This window comes from Symphalangus syndactylus, chromosome 8 (assembly GCF_028878055.3).
Source record: "Symphalangus syndactylus isolate Jambi chromosome 8, NHGRI_mSymSyn1-v2.1_pri, whole genome shotgun sequence".
NCBI classification, from domain to species: Eukaryota; Metazoa; Chordata; class Mammalia; order Primates; family Hylobatidae; genus Symphalangus; species Symphalangus syndactylus.
The window spans coordinates 53183035-53203309 of NC_072430.2; the positions used below are offsets into that span (position 1 = coordinate 53183035).

At 38.9% G+C, this 20275-nt stretch overlaps 1 protein-coding gene across 4 annotated transcripts in view; it reads right to left on the reverse strand.

Moving 5' to 3' along the window:
• The window catches only part of SYNE2 (spectrin repeat containing nuclear envelope protein 2), a 379741-nt gene that overhangs the window by 228400 nt on the left and 131066 nt on the right, over positions 1-20275 (reverse strand). For all 4 annotated transcript variants that reach the window (XM_055289134.2, XM_055289133.2, XM_055289132.2 and 1 more), the window contains exons 17-27: positions 18698-18862; positions 17603-17752; positions 14871-15032; positions 10610-10768; positions 10075-10248; positions 7209-7343; positions 5981-6139; positions 4012-4223; positions 3798-3888; positions 2545-2654; positions 1831-1957 (exon numbers count right to left, since the gene is read on the reverse strand). In XM_055289134.2, the coding sequence (XP_055145109.1) occupies positions 1831-1957; positions 2545-2654; positions 3798-3888; positions 4012-4223; positions 5981-6139; positions 7209-7343; positions 10075-10248; positions 10610-10768; positions 14871-15032; positions 17603-17752; positions 18698-18862 (1644 nt within the window). The remainder of the gene's footprint in view (positions 1-1830; positions 1958-2544; positions 2655-3797; positions 3889-4011; positions 4224-5980; positions 6140-7208; positions 7344-10074; positions 10249-10609; positions 10769-14870; positions 15033-17602; positions 17753-18697; positions 18863-20275) is intronic.

Consider the following 20275-nt stretch of genomic DNA (forward strand, 5'->3'; position numbering starts at 1 on the left):
CATAAATTAATTTATCAACTAATGGGGTTAATAGGCACAATTATTCTGTTCTTAAAACATGAGACATTCACCAACTGTGGAAGCAAACACAATGTTTCACATGGAAATGTGTTTAAAAATACTTTCCAACCATCTACAAGTGAACTATCCTTTAGGGAACAATGACATTAACTGTGCTCTCAGAGGACCCATTCAATGAAGTCAATGGAGTCCACAAGGCAGCTTTCAAAGGTACCCAAACTCCCTTCCCCTCGGGTAATTATACAGAATACAATTCAGAAAAATACAGATACATGTAAGAACAGATATTCTGTTTTCTCTGGATAGGAAATCTTTGTTACCTTCTAAACTAAAAGAAAACTGAAGTGAACCAAAACTGTTTCTACATAAATAGAAAATTAAATTAATTTACTGTTTCTACATAAATAAGAAGTAAATTAATTTATGGTTTATAATTAACATTTATAATTCTATACTACTCCAGCTCCTTATCTTGATTCTTTTTTTGGTAAGGCACTGCTATACAATACTACTGACAGATCAGCAATCTGTATAATTTGTTCTTCACTTTATCCAGAGATTAGTATAGTTTTTCTAACCAACTCATTATTCAGTTACTGGAGAAACATCAAGACAGTTTCTTTTTTTTTTTTTTTTTTTTTTGAGACAGAGTCTCGCTCTGTCACCCAGGCTGGAGTGCAGTGGCGCAATCTCGGCTCACTGCAAGCTCCGCCTCCTGGGTTGACGCCATTCTCCTGCCTCAGCCTCTCCGAGTAGCTGGGACTACAGGCGCCCGCCACCACGCCCGGCTAATTTTTTGTATTTTTAGTAGAGACGGGGTTTCACCGCAGTCTCGATTTCCTGACCTTGTGATCCACCCGCCTCGGCCTCCCAAAGTGCTGGGATTACAAGCGTGAGCCACCACGCCCGGCCTCAAGACAGTTTCTTAATTGTGATGAAAACATGCTAAATCCATCACTTGAGCAACAGGGATTTTAACATATAAATTTTGCTTATTCAGATGAAAAATGGAGAGCAGCCAGATGGTAGAGTGACTGAGACCCGGTATAATAAAAGAAACTAGAAAACATGGAAGGATGTTGTAGGAACTACCTATGGCCCTCCATCTGTGAGGGTTCCCTCTAATGCACTCAGGGCATGCATCAAAAATGATGCACTACAATGCACAGATCATCTTCCAAATAGGAAAGATATTATTTGTAGAAGTGTGATTTGTATGCCAACAATAGACTGCTTCTTTCTGTTGTCTCTGAGTCAACTGCAATAACTTCCACTGAAGGCTTTTTAGGAGGAGAATCCATCATTTAGAGTGAAAACTCCCTCCACTGCCCTAAATGCCCAACATCAGACAGTCAACAATCACTGTACAGCAATTTTAGACACTGTGATAATTTGGTAAAGATGATGAAGGACTGAAACAAACATTCAGAGTCACTGGCTGGTTAACTTTGGAGCAACCCAGGAACACGATGAAATTCCCTTCAAACACATTGTTTTTGATCAATTCCCTTGAAGCCTGAAGCACAAAAAGAAATAAATAAACAAAAACTCTTCAAGCCACAATATCTGGAGTACCAGATTAGAGTATAAGCAGTAAATTAAGAGCCTAAACCAAAGCTTTTCCTGGGGTTGGTACTTGAAAGAAAATCACTTTATGGACTAGGGTGACATTAGAAATGCAATCCAGCAAAGAGAGTTCTTTGGAAACATTTAGTGTATGTGACCTCAACAGAAAAGGGGATGTCCAGACTCACAGTGGTACTATTTTCTAATAAACAAGATAATCACAGAAATATTTTTGGTAATTACCTGTAGATCTGTCAGTTTAGCCTGCAGACAAGAACTACTCCCGTCCTCTTCACTAGAGAAATCAGAAGTAATCCTGAATTTGTTGTTTTGCAGGTGGTGTTCAAGAATATCTTTGTATGTATCATACCTGGGCAAAATGAAATGCAACATCACAATAGTTAATTTTTAAAATAACACAGGCCAAGCGCAGTGGCTCACACCTGTAATCCTAGCACTTTGGCAGGCCAAGGCGAGTGGATTGCCTGAGGTCGGGAGTTCGAGACCAGCCTGGCCAACATGGCGAAACCTCATCTCTACTAAAACTACAAAAAATTAGCTGGACATGGTGGCAGGTGCCTATAATCTCAGCTACTCAGGAGGCTGAGGCAGGAGAATCACTTGATCCCAGGAGGTGGAGGCTGCAGCAAGCCGAGACGGCGCCACTGCACTGCAGCCTGGGCGACAGAACAATACTCTGTCCCAAAATATTAAAAATAAAATAACACAAAGATAAACAAAAAACAAACAAAAAAATAAGAAAAATAAAATAACACAAAGAAATATTTTAAAATTACTGTCAACTGCGTGTGAGGAAATACCATAGAATTTCTGTTTAAGTTACTGGATCACATGCAAAACGATGACTAAATGAAAATAAAACTTTTAAAAAGTATAACATGTTTGCATCGATGAAAGACTTTTGGTGGATTTTCCAGTTGTTTAAAAAGAGTTTACCTCTCTAGTAAACGATTTATAGATGCACTGTAATCCTTTTCCATAATGCTTTCTTCTTGCAGAGGCTTTAACTCTGATGCCAGGCCAAACTTCATAGTGGGTTCCATTGCCTAAGGGAATATGCAAAATAGTAAAGGAAATATCTTAAACATACTGAATTATCTGGAAAAGATAAATGCTTTATGTTCAGAAATGTATCATTGATTCTTTATACCTCAAACCAGGAGATAATACAATTTCCTTGAGATGTCTCAGCTCAGAGAAAAGTCTTTCCGTAGGACAGAGGAGAGTCTCACCTTCTAATCGGTATGGCAACATGGTAAAGGAAGACTTCCAGCCCCAAAATGCTATTTCTGCCTGAGACTGCATACCCATAGTCAAAAGTAGACAGAAGCCTACCATGCAGGAGCAGACCTCTAGAAACAAATCCACCTCACCTCATTCCTTCCTCCACATGTTCTGATTGACAGTCTGGACTGTAATATACAGTAAATACCAAATTATCTAGACTTCAGGAATTTAGAAAATTCAATTCCCACAGATAATGAAATACATTATAATGCAGCAGAAGAAAAGGCAAATGATAAATGAACTTGTTCATCTCAATGAAATGGAAACATCTGTACAGATCAAGCTCAACCTCTTCTACCCTCAATAACAATGTACACAGATAATCGGTATTCATAACGGTTCTAAAGGGTCTCTGCTTGAAAGAACTGTTTGTATACTCAGAGGAAGATTAGGTTATGCTCGCTATAGCTTTGGTTAGTTGCATTCTCCTTTGAAAATCAGTCTTTTCGGCCGGGCGCGGTGGCTCGCGCCTGTAATCCCAGCACTTTGGGAGGCCGAGGCGGGCGGATCACGAGGTCAGGAGATCGAGACCATCCTGGCTAACACAGTGAAACCCCGTCTCTACTAAAAATACAAAAAATTAGCCGGGTGAGGTGGCGGGCGCCTGTAGTCCCAGCTACGCAGGAGGCTGAGGCAGGAGAACGGCGTGAACCCCGGTGGGCGGAGCCTGCAGTGAGCCGAGATTGCGCCACTGCACTCCAGCCTGGGCGACAGAGCGAGACTCCGTCTCAAAAAAAAAAAAAAAAAAAATCAGTCTTTTGCATTGTGTAAGTGGAAATTCTCCACTGATTAAAAACAATCGGATAATTAAAACCAACATCTAATTAATGAGAAGTGAATTATTGTACACTTGGTCTTTTACTTTGGGTTTACTTCTAAAATACGTTATCCACATTTAACACCTTTTCAGTTGATGGCTGATTATCTGATTTTGCAAATGGTGCCTCACTGTGGGGATCCCCTCTTCTATTCTCAGATGTGGTGATGGTCCCCCTAGAAAGGAATCAAAATTGCATGTTTAAAAGAGAGTAAGAAAAATGAAACCTAAACAAGCATGACTAAGTGCAAAAGGCTTCGTTTTATCCTATAGGATAGCTATTCTTATGCAGTACTAACTTGTTTTTCGACGTGCCTCCCGCTGTGGGCTGCAGTGTCATATGAATCTCGGAAGCACATTTCAGAAGTCTTTCTATCTTTTGTTCATAATCTTTGAGTAGTCTCTTCACTTCTTGTTGACTCTTCTGTGAAGGCAGCTCTTCACACAGCTCCCTCAGGACTTCCATGTGGTGATTAAGCTGGTACAGGCAGCCTTCCTCAGAAAAGCAGGCCTAATTGAAGAAATAAAGTAGGAAATGTGCTTCCGATGAGTTTACATGATTATTCCATAAGGACTAGAAACTAACAGATGTGTGTGGTTTTAACAATGTGTTCTTGTATAGGCCATCTACATGCTATGACAATAGGCGCTGGAGAAAAAAAGATGAGAGAGTCAGCCCTAAAGGAATTTTCGGTTCAGTAACCTAGACAGACAAAGAACCAGCACAGAGTGTGCTAAGTGTTATGATAGAGCCTACCTGCCTGAAGGAGTCAGAGAAAGCCTGCCTCACAAGAGGGAAGCATCTGAGCTATACGTGGAAGAAATAAGGACAAGTTCTCCAAGTATAAGGGAGAGAGGTTATTTCTAGCAGAAGGACCACCAAGAGGACGAAAAGCACGAAGATAATGAAAAGCGCCAGATGTCTCAAAGGACCAGTACTCCAGTGGGGCTGGAGTGCACGGCACAGCAGGAGGGATGCTAAAGGGGTTTCCTGGGCCAGGCTATGAAGGAACTAAGTGGCCTTCTAAGATGCCTGGAATTGTCCTGGGGGTATGGGGAACTGGTGACATAGGATTTGTGGCTCAAAAGGACAACTCTGGTGCTGGTATGGAAGACGAGATGAAGCAACCATCATCATTCTGAGAAAAGAACCCTGGTTTAGGTAAGTGGAAACACCACTGGAAAGGAAGAAGCTGTTCTGAAGAATCCCAGATGGGGCTTGGCAACAGATTTAATTAAGGCTGAGTGGAAAGGAAGGCAGGAAGGAGAGGAAGGGCGTCATGAGACAGCAATGCCATTCATTACCAGTAGACAGAATATAAAATGAACCTTTGAGAGGAGATATTATTGGTTCAGTTTTGAGCTTGCTGAATTTGAGTTCTCTGAAAAACACTGGTGATATCTACTAGTCAGTGAAAAATAGAACACAGAATTCAGGTGAAAGGACTCAGCTGGAGAGAAAAATTGACGCACTATCATTGCAGAGAAGGCAGGTCAAACCCCAGAGTGCATAAAATCACCTAAGGGAAGCATGAAATTAGCCAAAAGTGGAGGTGGAGACTCTTTCTTCAAAAGCAAAACATTAATAGAATAAAAAGGAATATTTGTGAAGACACTAAAAAGTACTCACTGTAAATTATATATCGCTATATATTTACATATCTACATCTGTATCTGTTTAGATAGGTAGGTAGGTAGGTAGATAGATAGATCGATCGATCGATCGATCGATAGATAGATAGATAGATATAGAATTATATAAAGCAAGAAAGACTGACAGTGGGAGAGCCACAACAGTAGAAACTTAAAAAGAAATGAAAAAAGGGTCAGAAATGTCAAATACATAAAAGCAATCAAATAGGATGGAGACCAAAAAAAGATCATGAGATTTGCCCCAGCTGCTTTATACCCTGATTTGCTCGTTTTCTCAAAAGCTGTGCTTCTGAGGACACTGTGTCCTGACAAAAGCCAACTGTGAGTAGTTTAGTAACAGTTGACACATTTGTGACCAGAGTCTGAGGACAGGGGCCACTGAGACACATCAAGGGAAATCATAAAATATTAACTCAGTGCCGAATTTTCTCACTTCTAAAAAGTAAGAAGCACAGGCTCTGCTGCGAGTGTGAAGCAAAGAAGTGATCATCCCTGGGGAGAGGAGGGCTAGGGTAATTTTCAGAACAGGTTTCATCCTAGGCTAAAGATACGCACAAGCATTTAAGATAAACCCCAAAATGATGACAAAATTTAAGTGGAAACACGTTATTGTACCTCATGTTCTCTGATGAGACCCTTGGTCCTTCCTCTACGGATAAGTTTCTTTTCTTTATTTATTTGCTTTTCAAGTTTTAAAATATTGTCACTAAGCTTTCCTTTTTCAATATCTATTTTTAGTTGTTGAACATATAAAGACAGTTCATGATGAAGAGACTACAAAAAAAAAAGGAATATATTAACCATGGGAACAAAATATACAAAAAAGTATTTACAGTAACAATAAATATATGCGTAGTGACAAAAGGACAGAAACAAAGCTTAAGTGCCATTCTGATTCATCCATATATTTTGGGGGGAGATATTTTAAAACATCCCAGGCCCATAAACATGGTTTTTTTTTCTAACAAATAAAAATGTATTTTAGCTGTGAAAGGCACTATTAAGAAAATGAAAAGACAAGCTACAGACTGAGGGAAACTGTATGCAAAACAGACAATTGAGCCCAAGGAGACATAAGTAAATGTAATGTGTATCCTCGATAAGATTCTAGAACAGACAGAAAGAACATCTGGGGAAAACTGTGAAAAGGTAAATAAAGTGCAAAGTTTAGTTAATACTAATGTATCAATCTGTCAGGGTAAACTGCTAGAAAAAATAATGTATTAACATTGACCCAGTAATTGTATCATACTATACTAAGGTAAGATGCTGATGACAGAGGAATCTGGGCATGGGCTACACTGGAACTCTCTGCACCATCTTTACAGTAATTCTGTAAATCTAAAACTATTCTAAAGTAAGAAAGTTTATTTTAAAATGAGTTTTAGGAGGATCCTTAACAGCACATATTCAATCCACTTACATAGACACAGATACATAGACACACACATTTTAATTATCATATTACACATTTCAATATTAATTATCATTTAATATTAATTGCCATTAATTACCAGAACACAATCTCAGTGGTAGATGCTTTCTATAAATCCTTGCATCAATTCTGCCCAGTAGGTGGTGTTACCCCATTTTTATCAGGGAGGCTCCTAAAAGTTAAGTACCTTGCCCAGGGTCATAGCTGCTGAATCCAGGTTTGTCTGCCACCAAAGCCTAGACCTATTCTGCTATGAAACTCTGTATGAACCCTGGGACTTCAGCCTGCAGGGACCAGCCCACTGGTGATACAGCGTAGTCAGGAAAACCCCAGGAATGGCTCTGACAACCAACAGCCCAGGATCAGACATATAAAAACGTAAGTACAGAAACATATGCATGTTCTTACCTCCCATTTGGCACAGACATCTCTACTCTTTTCTTCTAAAGACATCTTTATGTCCTCAGTTACATTATTTTTTAGTTCTTCAACAGCTTTCAAATACTTGGCCAGACTCTTTGTATTAGAAATTATTAGTGCTTCCTAAAAAAAAAAAAAAAAAAAAAATTGCAAACAAAATCATAAAAGCCTCATTCTACTGCCAAATCCTCAAAATCCTCAAAGCTAATTTTGGTATGTCTTTAACTAGTAAAGTAGGAAGGGGCTCTCTGAAGAATATCTGAAGATTTATAGGAAACTTCTCTTTGTAAATCAAGGTTGCTAGCCCTTTGGCATCTCTTAAATTCTTTTCAAAAGAGTGCCAAAATATTTATTATTCAAATGTAGTTACACATGAGGCCCAGATTAAGATATCTTTATGATATTCAAAATGATTTTTGTTACCCCATTGATAAGTAATTATAAAGTTCACTGTACAGGGTTAATGAGCCCCTGACTAAGTTTCCTCTAAAGTTCTTAAGTATTGAGCAGACAACCATACTTCAGAAGCAATATAATATGAAGAGTATATCAGTTTTGTTTTGTTTTGTTTTTTGTTTTGAGATAGGATCGCGATCTGTCACCTAGGCTGAAGTGCAGTGGCACAATCACAGCTCACTGAAACCTCAAACTCCTGGGCTCAAGCAAGCCTCCCACCTCAACCTCCCAAAATGCTGGGATTATAGGTGTGAGCCACCATGCCTGGCCAAGACAAAATTTATAGAAAGGTTAACTATCATGCATAAGCAGTTATGCTGAAAGGAGGCCAATTTGTTTCACCACCAACTTCAAAGTTTTGCCCAGGGCCACTCATGTTGGCAGTCCCTCCCTAGCAGTACACAAGAATGGGAACAGCCCTGACAGGGATGTGTCTGCTTCTAATCTGACATACTCTACAGGAACAGAAACCTGGCCTAGGTAACTAGCGAATGACAGAACGAAAAAACAGGTCGGGGCCTGTGTGTGAAAAAGGCAGAAAACCTACAGGAGAGAGAAGATGAAAGTAATTCTCTGGGAGAAGCCAAGCAGGGTGGGAATTCGCTCATTCACTCATTACACATTTTTATGGACCGGCTGCAGATAAAGCACAATGCTGAGCTCCAGGGCCCTCCTCCAAGGCCTCCTTTAGGACTGCTAGATTTATGACCTGGGGAGACACTTTTACCCTGTATGCTGTTCATAGCTGGGAGCTCCTACTGCCCATGTGTGCATGCCTGCCAGGGCAGGGATCTTGCTTCTGCTGTGAAAGTGTATCCACTTGACTAAATGCCATTGGCAAAATGGGGGAAAACCAAAAGGAAGAAGGTCAGGGAGAGGAAAATCGTGTGAGAACTGACACCTCCAGCCCTTCTCTGGTAAAGGAGCCAAGAAGCTGGCCACAGTGGCTCACACCCAGCACTTTGGGAGACCGACGTGGGAGGATCACTTGAGGCCAGGAGTTTGAGACCAGCCTTGGCCAATAAAGTGAGACCCTTTCTCTATAAAAAATTTTTTTAAAAATTAGCTGCGCGTAGTGGTGTTTTCCTGTAGTACCAGCTACTTGGAGGCTGAGGCAGGAGGATAGCTTGAGCCCAGCAGTTGGAGGCTGCGGTGAGCCAAGATAGCACCACTGAACTCCAGCCTGGGTGACAGAGTGAGACCCTGTCTCCAAGAAAAATAAAAATAAAAATAAAAAAAGAGGGAGACTAGGAGCCTCTATTTTTTTTTTCCTTCTCTTTTTCCTGACCAGACCATATCTACCCACCTAGAATCCAGCCTCACCATCATTTAAAACAAGCATTCATTCTCAAGGTCAATTTAGTACTTTCAGGAACCTGGGAGTAAAAGCAGGAATAAAAGACAGAGGGAAGTGGTTGAAGGTGGCAGCTAGCAAAGTGCAAATGGCGTGAGATCAAGCAGACAAGGGCTACTAAGGTCATAGGAAAAGCAATGCTGAAATGACTGACAACAGGGCCCCAGCATGGTTAGCAAATCCAGTAGGCCAAAACAGGGTTGAGGCCTAGAAGACAGACGAAGGCCGTGATGAGAATGAAGAGAGGCTCCTATAGGGCACCCTTTCATAAAGAGTAGGCGCAGGAACGGGGCAATGCCTTCCTGCATCTTTATTTCCCCTAAATGCCCAGCTCATTGTAAGTGTTCAATAAAGTGTGCTAAACGCTGAACACGAATGAAAAAAAGTATTACTCTACCTCTCCAATTTGCTCCAAGGTAGAGGCATTTAGCTTTGCTTCTAATTCCCCCAGCACCTCCCACCATGTTAAGTAATAGTGAGTCTCTGGTTTGGTGACATCTTAAGCTGCAACCTCAGCCTACCAAACCATAAAAATCAACCTGAAACTGTCTCCATACAAAACATTATTGGGTCTTTAACTATAGAAAAGTATGCTTCCATGAATAACTTTTATCAAAGTATTTTAATAATAATGGTTTTTTTTTACATTCAGAGAATGTATGCAAAGTAACTTCACGTGCCTTATTTTCACTTAAAGCCTCACAACAAATCTGACAGCTGGATAGTGCTGGAACTATTATGCCAATTTTACAAATTAAAAATCCAGAGAAATTAAATTCTTGTTCAATGTCATAGAGTCAGCTGCACTCTTTACACCATATCACTGAGTACATTCAGCAGATCCACAATAAAATTTGAATTAAAAAATTCTATACTCGAATACTTATGTTTAATAACATCAGAGGAACAATATATAATACTGAGAAATTCTTTTTAAGTTATAGTAACTCAGTATATAATTACAGTGAAGGAAACATCTTGATTTCAAAAAAGATAGACAGTTAACAATAATGTCCTACATTTGATGGTTGAAAAGATTCCCACCTTGTATTTTGAAATGAGTCCACCGGGGCTCTCTCTTTGCCCCAGTAACTGCTGAGCCCTCATCATATATGATTCAAGTTCCTTCTGGGATTCTTCCATCTTCAGCCTGATGTCCAATTCTGGTGAAACGTCAGTTAAGTTCTTCAACGCTGCAATGAGTTTTACCACATTGATCTTGAAGACAAAAAAATTCTCAAATTAACACGGGGACCAATTCTTAATAAATTCTTAAGTTAACAAATACTTTATTTGTTATTTTCCCACTAGACAAAGATATTTAGATATCTATCTACATTATGATAAATCTATCTAAATTTAGATATCTATCAAAATTATGATACTTATATACTATGATACTTATGATACTTATATTTTCTGATATGCTCTAAATTATAAAGAAATAAAACATAATGCAAAAGTAATATTTTACAAAATGTTTCCAAGCTACAGGGCTATCACCCCCCTTCACTGCCCAGCCAGTGACCCCTCAGTTTTAGAGAACAGAATTACTAAATAAGGAATATTAAAGAGAGACCTGGACTTTCTCTTTAGCTTCTTGAATCTTTGCCTGAAGCCCAGTTGTGAGAACATGTTGAAAGGACTCCTGGCTTGAAATATTTTGTATATCCATTTGTAACATATCTTCACTTCTTGCCATAAGCTCATCATACATAGAGCCTTTGGCAATAAGATGCTATTAAAACAAATTGAAGTGAGATCACAATGAACATTCTGATTATATGTTAAACATTAATCAAAACAATCGCAGCAAACCAAAAAAGTTCATTATTAATCCAAAATCAGGCAAATTTGCATTCTGAAAAATGATATTTTAAGGAGTCATTTTGAAATTCCGTATTGATACAGATTCCGAACATGTTTTATAGATTATTCTTTATACAGTAAGCACTTCAATAAAATAAAGAATAAAAGTAATACAATGACAATAGAAAGAAACTTGAAACAATGGCAATAAATATTAAAATGATCTTGTTCTATGTCAAAGTAGTGGAGAGGAGAATTCAATAAATGTTACTGGAGAAAATAGCTATTGGAAAATAATCTTTATATATCATAACAAAAATAAATTCCAAATGGGTCAGAAATATGAAACCACAAAAAGAAGACATTATCCATAAAAACCAAGCTGCGGCCAGGCGCAGTGGCTCACGCCTGTAATCCTAGCACTTTGGGAGGCTGAAGTGGGCTGATCACCTGAGGTCAGGAGTTCGAGACCGCCCTGGCCAACATGGTGAAACCCCATCTCTACTAAAAATACAAAATTAGCTGGTCATGGTGGCACACGCCTGTAGTCCCAGTTACTCGGGAGACTGAGGCAGGAGAATTGTTTGAACTCAGGAGGCAGAGGTTTTAGTGAGCCAAGACTGTGCTCCTGAACTCCAGCCCGGGCGACAAGAGTGAAACTCCATCTCAAAAAATGCAATAAAATAAATGAAATAAAATAAAACTGGCGGTGGCTCATGCCTGTAATCCCAGCACTGTGGGAGGCTGAGGTGGGTGGATCAGTTGAGGTCAGGAGTTTGAGATCAGCCTGGCCAACATGGTGAAACCCGGCCTCTACTAAAAATACAAAAATTAGCCAGGTGTGGTGACGGGTGCCTATAGTCCCAGCTACTTGGCAGGCTGAGGTAGAAGAATCTCTTGAACCAGGGAGGTAGAGATTGCAGTGAGCCAAGATTGCACCACTGCACTCCAGCCTAGGCAACAGAGCAAGACTCCGTCTCTCAAAAAAATAATAAAATAAAATAAAATCTGATCTGCTATCTCGCTGCAGAGGGTCTTTCCAGGCCTAAGAGTAGGGACAGACATGACTACATAAATATAAAAAACCTAGGCCGGGCGTGGTGGCTCACGCCTGTAATCCCAGCACTTTGGGAGGCCGAGATGGGCGGATCACGAGGTCAGGAGATCGAGACCCTCCTGGCTAACACAGTGAAACCTCGTCTCTACTAAAAAAAATACAAAAAAAATTAGCCGGGCGCGGTGGCAGGCGCCTGTAGTCCCAGCTACTTGGGAGGCTGAGGCAGGAGAATGGCGTGAACCCGGGAGGCGGAGCTTGCAGTGAGCTGAGGTCGGGCCACTGCACTCCAGCCTGGGCGACAGAGCAAGACGCCGTCTCAAAAAAAAAAAAAAAACCTGCAATGCAAAATAAAATAAACAAAGTCAACAACTCAGCAAAAATATTTGACACAGAAATGAAAATGGATCACAATTCAAAGAGCTTGTATAATTCAATTTTAAAAATGCCAAGATCCCAAAGAAAATTTTGAAAATATAAGAACAGATAATTCACAGAAACAGATGTCTAATAAATATATGATAGTTCAATATTACATGTAGTCAAATAAGTATCCATTAAAACAATAAGGAGATACCACTTTTCAGTTCTCAAGTTAGCAAAAAATAATTTTTTAATTACAACTCACAGTAGCATGGTGATATGGTTTGGCTGTGTCCCCACCCAAATCTCATCTTGAATTCCCACGAGTTGTGGGAGAGACCCGGTGAGAGGTAATTGAATCATGAGGGCAGATCTTTCCTGTGCTGTTCTCATAATAGTGAGTAAGTTTCATGAGATCTGATGATTATATAAGGGGGAGTTTCCCTGAACAAGCCCTCTTCTCTTGTCTGCCGCCACATAGACATGCCTTTCACCCTCCGCCATGATTGTGAGGCCTTCCCAGCCATGTGGAACTGTAAGTCTATTAAACCTCTTTCTTTTGTCAATTGCCCAGTCTCGGGTATATCTTTAATAGCAGGGTGAAAACAAACTAATATACATGGGTATGATAAAATAGAAGTTACAGTATGTGATATCAACTATGTAAATGTTGATCTTATTTGTCTTGGGGCAGTGGAATCACAGTAATTTCAATTTTTTGAAATTAGCATGTTCATTTATAATTTCAATTTTTCTTTCTTTTAAATTATAAAACCAACAAAAAAGCTCATGTAATTAAAACAAACTGAAAAACAATAGAAAGGTACAGCATGTAAAGAAAATACTTATAGCTGGGCACGGTGGCTCACGCCTACAATCCCAGCACTTTGAGGGGCTGAGGTGGGCAAATCACTTGAGCCCAGGAGTTCAAGGCCTGCCTGGGCAATACAGCAAAAACCTGTCTCTACTAAAAATGTAAGAATTAGCTGGGCATGATGGCGCATGCCTGTAATCCCAGCTATTTGGGAGGCTGAAGTGGCAGGATCACTTGAACCTGGGGAGGTCGAGTGAGCCATGGTTGTGCCACTGTACTCCAGCCTGGGTGACACAGCAGAACCCTGTCTCAAAAAAAAGGAAAGAAAATATTTATTTTATGTCTACCATGTACTAGCAGCTGGGAATAACACGGAATTAAGATAGACTCAGTTACGGGTATATCTTTACAGGTATTTTTCTATGAATATAAATGTATCATATATAAAAATACAACTCTGTTTAAAAACCACAAATGAGATTACATTATCTCATTATCCATACAGTTTAGGAACTTGTATTTCTTACTTTAGAATATATCTTGATCCAATATTTTGATCCAATGAATATCTACTTAATTCTTTCTTAATAGAAATATATTTCAGTGTGCTTATATGTTCACTATAATTTTTAAATATTTAAAAATTTTTTAAATATTTAATTTCTACCTCATTTTTTTCAAGAAAATAAATTCCAGATAGAGTAGATAAATATTAAAAATAAAATCAGAAAAGCACTGGCAGATGAGATGGCATGATAAATTTATATAGTATTTTCAAAGCAATAAAAACTATCACACAATGAAAACACAAAATGCTGAAATATACACCTTTCAGAAATGTAGGCTCAGAAAAATTATGTAAATGTTCCTTTTTATTCCAGGAACTTCCCATCTTGTTGTAACTTATGCTCTGTAGGTTTTATAGCTGAGCTGGAACTCAGTAAAAACCTCAATGATAACTCCTTTCCCAGGAGAACTAAGTGATATTAAGACACACTCTTGCCTCACTGCCTTTCAATGAGTCGACTGCCTGAGAATAAAGACAGAATGGAGATCTAACAACATGAGTCACTCTCCCTGCATTGAGTAAGGAAAGCAGAGTGGCTTCATCAGTGGGTGAACTTTCAAAGCATAGATTGTATGATTTCTTTTATTTTTTTTCAGAAGGAGTCTCGCCCTGTCGCCAGGCTGGAGTGTGGTGGTGCAATCTCGGCTCACTGCAACCTCCGCCTCCTGGGTTCAAGCAATTTCTCCTGCCTCTGCCTCCCAAGTAGCTGGGACTAGAGGCATGCACGCCACCACGTCCAGCTAATTTTTTGTATTTTCAGTAGAGACGGGGTTTCACCATATTGGCCAGGATGGTCTCGATCTCTTGACCTTGTGATCCACCCGCTTCAACCGCCCAAAGTGCTGGGATTGCAGGAGTGAGCCACCGCGCCCAGCCTGATTATATATAATCTCTTCTGTGTACTCTGCACTGAGCTATAATGAGACTGAACTCACTCATCTCCTCATTGTCCTCTGGCGCAAGAAAATATTTTAACCCCCATGTTATAGCCAAGAAAATAAGTCCAAGAGCTTAACATTCATAGGTATTATCAGTGGTCTCCTAATCTATCCTCTGCTTTCAAGCAAAATAACAGCAAATGATCCAGGGATAAAATCCATTCATTTTTAAAACTCCCAACAAAGAAAATTAAAACTGTAGGCTTATTACTACTTACTTTAAAACTTCTTATTTATCTTAAAACATAAATGTACAACCATGAAAGTACCCTCTTAATACTTTTACACTCCTACCTTCAAAGATTCTTCTATTGAGGTGTCCACATCATCTTGATCCAAAACTGATTTGGCTTCTGCCTCCCAGATTTCCACTTGCCCAAGGAGTTTTTCAACATCTTTAGCCACTTTTAGTTGCCCTGTGAATTCTTCATTTTCTTTTTCATGCTTCTCTCCAGCCTACAACATTCAAAATTACCACTGAGCAAATGTCAGCATGTACATAACAAAATAATTTTCCTTTTCAAAAAGTTACACCTGTAATCCCAGCTCTTTAGGAGGCCAGGGCAGAAGGATCGCTTGAGGCTAGGAGTTTGTGACCAGTCTGGGCAACAAAGCGAGACCTCATCTCTACAAAAAATTTTAAAGTTAGCTGGGCATAATGGTGCATGCCTGTAGTTCTAGCTACTCAGGAGGCTGAGGCAAGCGAATTGCCTAAACCCAGGAGTTTGGGGCTACAGTGAGCTATGATCATGCCACTGCATTCCAGCCTGGGCAACAAAGCAAGACCTTGTCTTCAAAAATAAAAGATAAAAAAGTTACACCACTTTCTTTCCTGAAGAGTGCTAATCAAACATATTTTAATGACATAAGATGTAGTTCTTTGACAACAATAACTTTTTTTTCTATATGAGGTCTCGCTTTATTGCCCAGGCTGGAGTACAGTGGCACAATCACAGCTCACTGCAGCCTCAACCTCCCAGGCTCAAGTGATCCTCTCACCTCGGCCTCCCGAGTGGCTGGAATTACAGGTGTATGCCACTACGTCTAGCTGTTTTTATATTTTGTAGAGATGGGGTCTTACTATGTTGCCCAGGCTGATCTCGAACTCCTGGGCTTAAGTCCCATCTCAGCCTCCCAAAGAGCTGGGATTACAGGTATGAGCCACCATGCCTGGCCAATGATAACACTTCAAAATAGTATATATCACTTTGCAAATTAAAAAGGTTGTTCAGGGTTTCTTACTTAATTATAATATCATTCCTATCAGATAATATTTTCTACATTTTACGTGTAAGAAGATTAAAGTTTAGTAAATTAGGGTAAGTGACTATAAACACATTTCTAAAACTCATATATGATTTAAATAAATACAGCTATTAGTAATGGTAGTTGTAAAATATCAAGAAGAAACTCAGAATCAAATTTCAACCAAATTAAATCTTTTTCCCCTTAATAATCTATAGGTTGACATACTATAGCTTTACATGATAGATACATTATTTCTTAAACTATATATGGACAAATTATAATGGCTTATATTTATGGAGTACAGATACATTCTTTTTTTTTTTTTTTTTTGAGACGGAGTCTCGGTCTGTCACCCAGGCTGGAGTGAAGTGGTGCAATCTTGGCTCACGGCAACCTCCGCCTTCTGGGTTCAAGCAATTCTCCTGCCTCAGCCTCCCAAGTAGCTGGGATTACAGGCACCTGCCACCACTCCCAGCTAATTTTTGTAGTTTTAGTAAATACGGGGTTTCACCATGTTGGCCAGGCTGGTCTCAAACTCCTGACCTCAAATGATCTGCCTGCCTTGGCCTTCCAAAGTGCTGGCATGAGCCACCGCTCCCAGCCGAAAGATACATTCTTAAAGTTGTTTTTAATCAGGTCACTGTTTTATTTATTTTATTTATTTTAAATAGAGATAGGGTTTCACTATGTTGCCCAGGTTGGTCTCGAACTTCTGAGCTCAAGCAATCCTCTCGCCTCGGCCTCCCAAAGTGCTAGAATTGAAGGCATAAGCCACCTTGCCTGGTCAGATCACATTTTAAATGTATCAGAAGACTCTAGTATTTTAAACACACTGCAAAAATTCAGATCTTTCCAGATTTTCTAAGTAGGCATTCTTACAGTAGGAAAATGCTGGCACTCCATCATGCCAGTAGGTCTGAGCCACTTTAAAAGTAGTTTAAGTAAAGCTGTGTAAGTTACCACGAAGGTGGAGCATTTCCAAAGCCATAGGTGTTATATCTTACAAGTATATGATTTTTAATTTATTTTTTGTTCTTTTCCCATACTTGGGAGGATAACTCTAAAGTCATCCTCCAAATTACCCAACAAAACAAGGAAGAAATAGAATATTTTCCCCCATTTTACAGAAAGGAAGCAAGACACATGGAGGCCAGGGGCTAGCCTAAAGGTAGCCAATTTCTGTGCACCAGTCAGAAGTAGTATCAAGAAAATAACAACTCAATTTACACTGCTCAGAGTCAAGACTGCTCTGTGTGTCTGTGAGAGCACAGTAAGTGTAATAAGTAAGACTTTCATGCTAAAGACTTCACAAGGGAAAACATCTAAGCATTTTCCTAGGAAATGACCATACTTTAAACGTTACCTAGCAATCCACACATTTACCACCAACTCAACAATATCTTTTCTTTCTTTTTTTGAGACGGGAGTCTTACTCTGTCACCCAGGCTGGAGTGCAGTGGCACGATCTCGCCTCACCTTCAGCTTCCACCTCCCAGGCTCAAGCAATCCTCCCACCTCAGCCTCCTGGGTAGCTAGAACCACAGGCGCACAAACACATGTCCAGCTAATCTTTCGTATTTTTGGTATAAACAGGGTTTTGCCACATTACCCAGGCTGATTTCGAACTCCTGAGCTCAAGCGATCCACCTGCTTTGTCCTCCCAAAGTGCTGGGATTACAGGCATGAGCCACCATGCCCGGCAATATCTTTTTTTTTTTAATAGCAAAGTTAAATTATTTCTATTTGCAAGTGAAATATACAAAGTATGATTATTTTACCTTTATATTTTGATTATAATTTCCAGGAAGTTCTATTGACATATCTGTTGAAAACTCAACAGTTGCTTTTTCTTCTTTAGAAAGAATATTTCCAGAATTGTCAAAAGTGAGCTGATCCTGTTTTTTTATCATCAGTGGCAGGTTCATTTCCTATACAAAATAATTTCATGAAATGTAATACTCATATTTTTATTTTATGCTAATATACATTACAAACAGTAAGTGGATGTAATATATTCAAATATATGTTTAGGATTAAACTACAACAGTGTTATAAAATATGAGCATTTCACATAAAACACCTACATCTCAAATTGTTAAGAATCAGTTGAAAAAATATTTTATAAAAAGTCTGCTTTTATGAGGCACTATGCTACATATAAAAGATAGATAAGGCTCAGTGTATGTTCTCAATGAGCTGAAAATCTAGTAGGCAAAACAATGCTTGTTTTTCCTTCCTGGTAAGTGAATTTCAACTAGAAAGCTCTACAGTAAAAAGGGTTCAAGAATTAAAAGATCTCTCAGGCATATATTCAAGAAAGATTCAAGAACTGAAAGCTCTCTTGAGCATACACTCAAAGAAAACATGTGTCCACATGAATGTCCATAGCTGCATTGTTCATAAAAACCCAAAAAGTGAAAAGAACTCAAATGTGTATAAACTAGAGAATGGATAAACAAAATGTGGTATATCCATACAATGAATTATTATTTGCCAATAAAAAGGAATGAAGTACGATTACATTCTATAATACAGATGAACCTTAAAAATATTATGCCAAGTAACATAAGCCAGTCACAAGAGATCACATATTATATGATTGCATTATGTGAAATGTCCAGAATAGGCTTATCTATAGAAAGACAGTGGATTCGTGGTTGCGCAGGGCTCGGGGGGTGGCGGTTGGAAGAAAATAGGGAGTGACTTCTAGGGTTTCCTCATGAAGTAATAAAAATGTTCTAAATTTGTTATGGTAATGGCTACATAACTCTGTGCATATACCAGAAATCAATCAGTTACGAACTTATAATGAGTAAATTGTATGGTACATGAATCCTATCTAAATAAAGCTGCAACCAATCAAAAGAACTTACAAGTTGAGTTTTTGAAACCAACTTTCTCCATCTTTTATTCAGTCTTCTCAGTTCTTTAGAAATAGATGATCCAACCACATCATTGCTGACTTCGACTAAGAAATTTCCTGCTTCATTTAAAGTAGCATGTTCTAGATTCCACTGGGCTAGCGTCTCAAAGGGTACCTACATAACACATAAGCAACATACTGTCTTAATGACACAATATTGTCTATTACATATAATAAATGTTCACCAAGACTTTTTTTTTTTTTTTTTTTTTTTGAGATGGAGTCTTGCTCTGTTGCCCAGGCTGGAGTGCAGTGGCGCAATCAAGGTCATTGCAACCTCAGCACCAAGACTAATTCTAAGCAACATTCTTTGCAGAGACTTTGACTTTCACCTTAGAGGAGTCTGCCATCCCTGTTGGTCTAGCTCTTCACTCCTAAGTGCTAACTGGCGAATGCCAGCTGTCTGTCATCACTCCTGGTCCTGGACTTTTATGATGCATCTGATCTCTCTTTCTATGTGGCTGATGAACTTACAGCAGAGGTTTCCAAACTTATTTAGTTCATGGAGTCTTAACTGTCTCATTAATTTTTTCAGAGAGTCTCTAGACCAGAAATGTTATCTAACAGTTCACATTTTTAGTAGTCAAGTTCAACAACTTAGTAGCAGCATAGTGTCCAACAGATGGATGTTGTTGTGTCTCCTTCAAATTTTAGAGTGTTCTGTAAGTTCTTAGTTCTCTCTGGTAGCTCAGAGTTTCTTAGCAGTTTGGGTATTACAACCTTAGAGTGTTTTTCTCTGAGTTATGTACATTTTTATAGAAGATCTTTAAAGACAGGAGGACTGTTGGAAGACGAAGATTTGAATTTCTAGTACTAACATAGGTGACAGAAGTGATGACTCAACCTCTAAAATGCTCTTTTTTGCATTCTTACCATTATAACAAATTTTACTTTAACACAAATAATATATTTTCTATTAATTTAAGTTTCTATTTTGGAAATGTTTAATATGAAAGGCTATCTGGCCATCTGCAACAGAGAAAAACAAATGAAAGAAGGAAAAACCACCTCAGATAATCATAGAACAGATTATTACATGAATAACACATGAAAACAATAATGAATTACATTGACAGTTCTTCCACACCTCTACACATAAGTTAAGGTATCTTGATTTTCTTCCTCTAGAAACTCAGGAAGATTTTATAGCTGAAAGGTTTCAACCAAATGGAAAAATAAAACTTTCTGAACAGTAGTTTATTTTAACTGTGTCTATAAGCTAGCCAGTACATTAAGTCTTATTTCCTCTCCAAAGAGCTTAGCAAAACATCTCCCAAAAGCTATTACTCTGTATGTAAATTATACCTTAAGAAAGCTCTGTGTGTGGGAAGTGGGGGCGTGTATGTGTGACCATGTATATATAAACCAGTGGAGAAAACTACCTCTTGGCAATTATATCGGGAAGAAACTAAATTCTTTCCAAGACCTTGAAGAATTTTCCAAAAACACTGGCGTACTCTTCTGTGTTTTCTCATCTTTGGATTGAAAATGAGGGTCACAAAATAAAACAATTAAAAAATAAAATTGA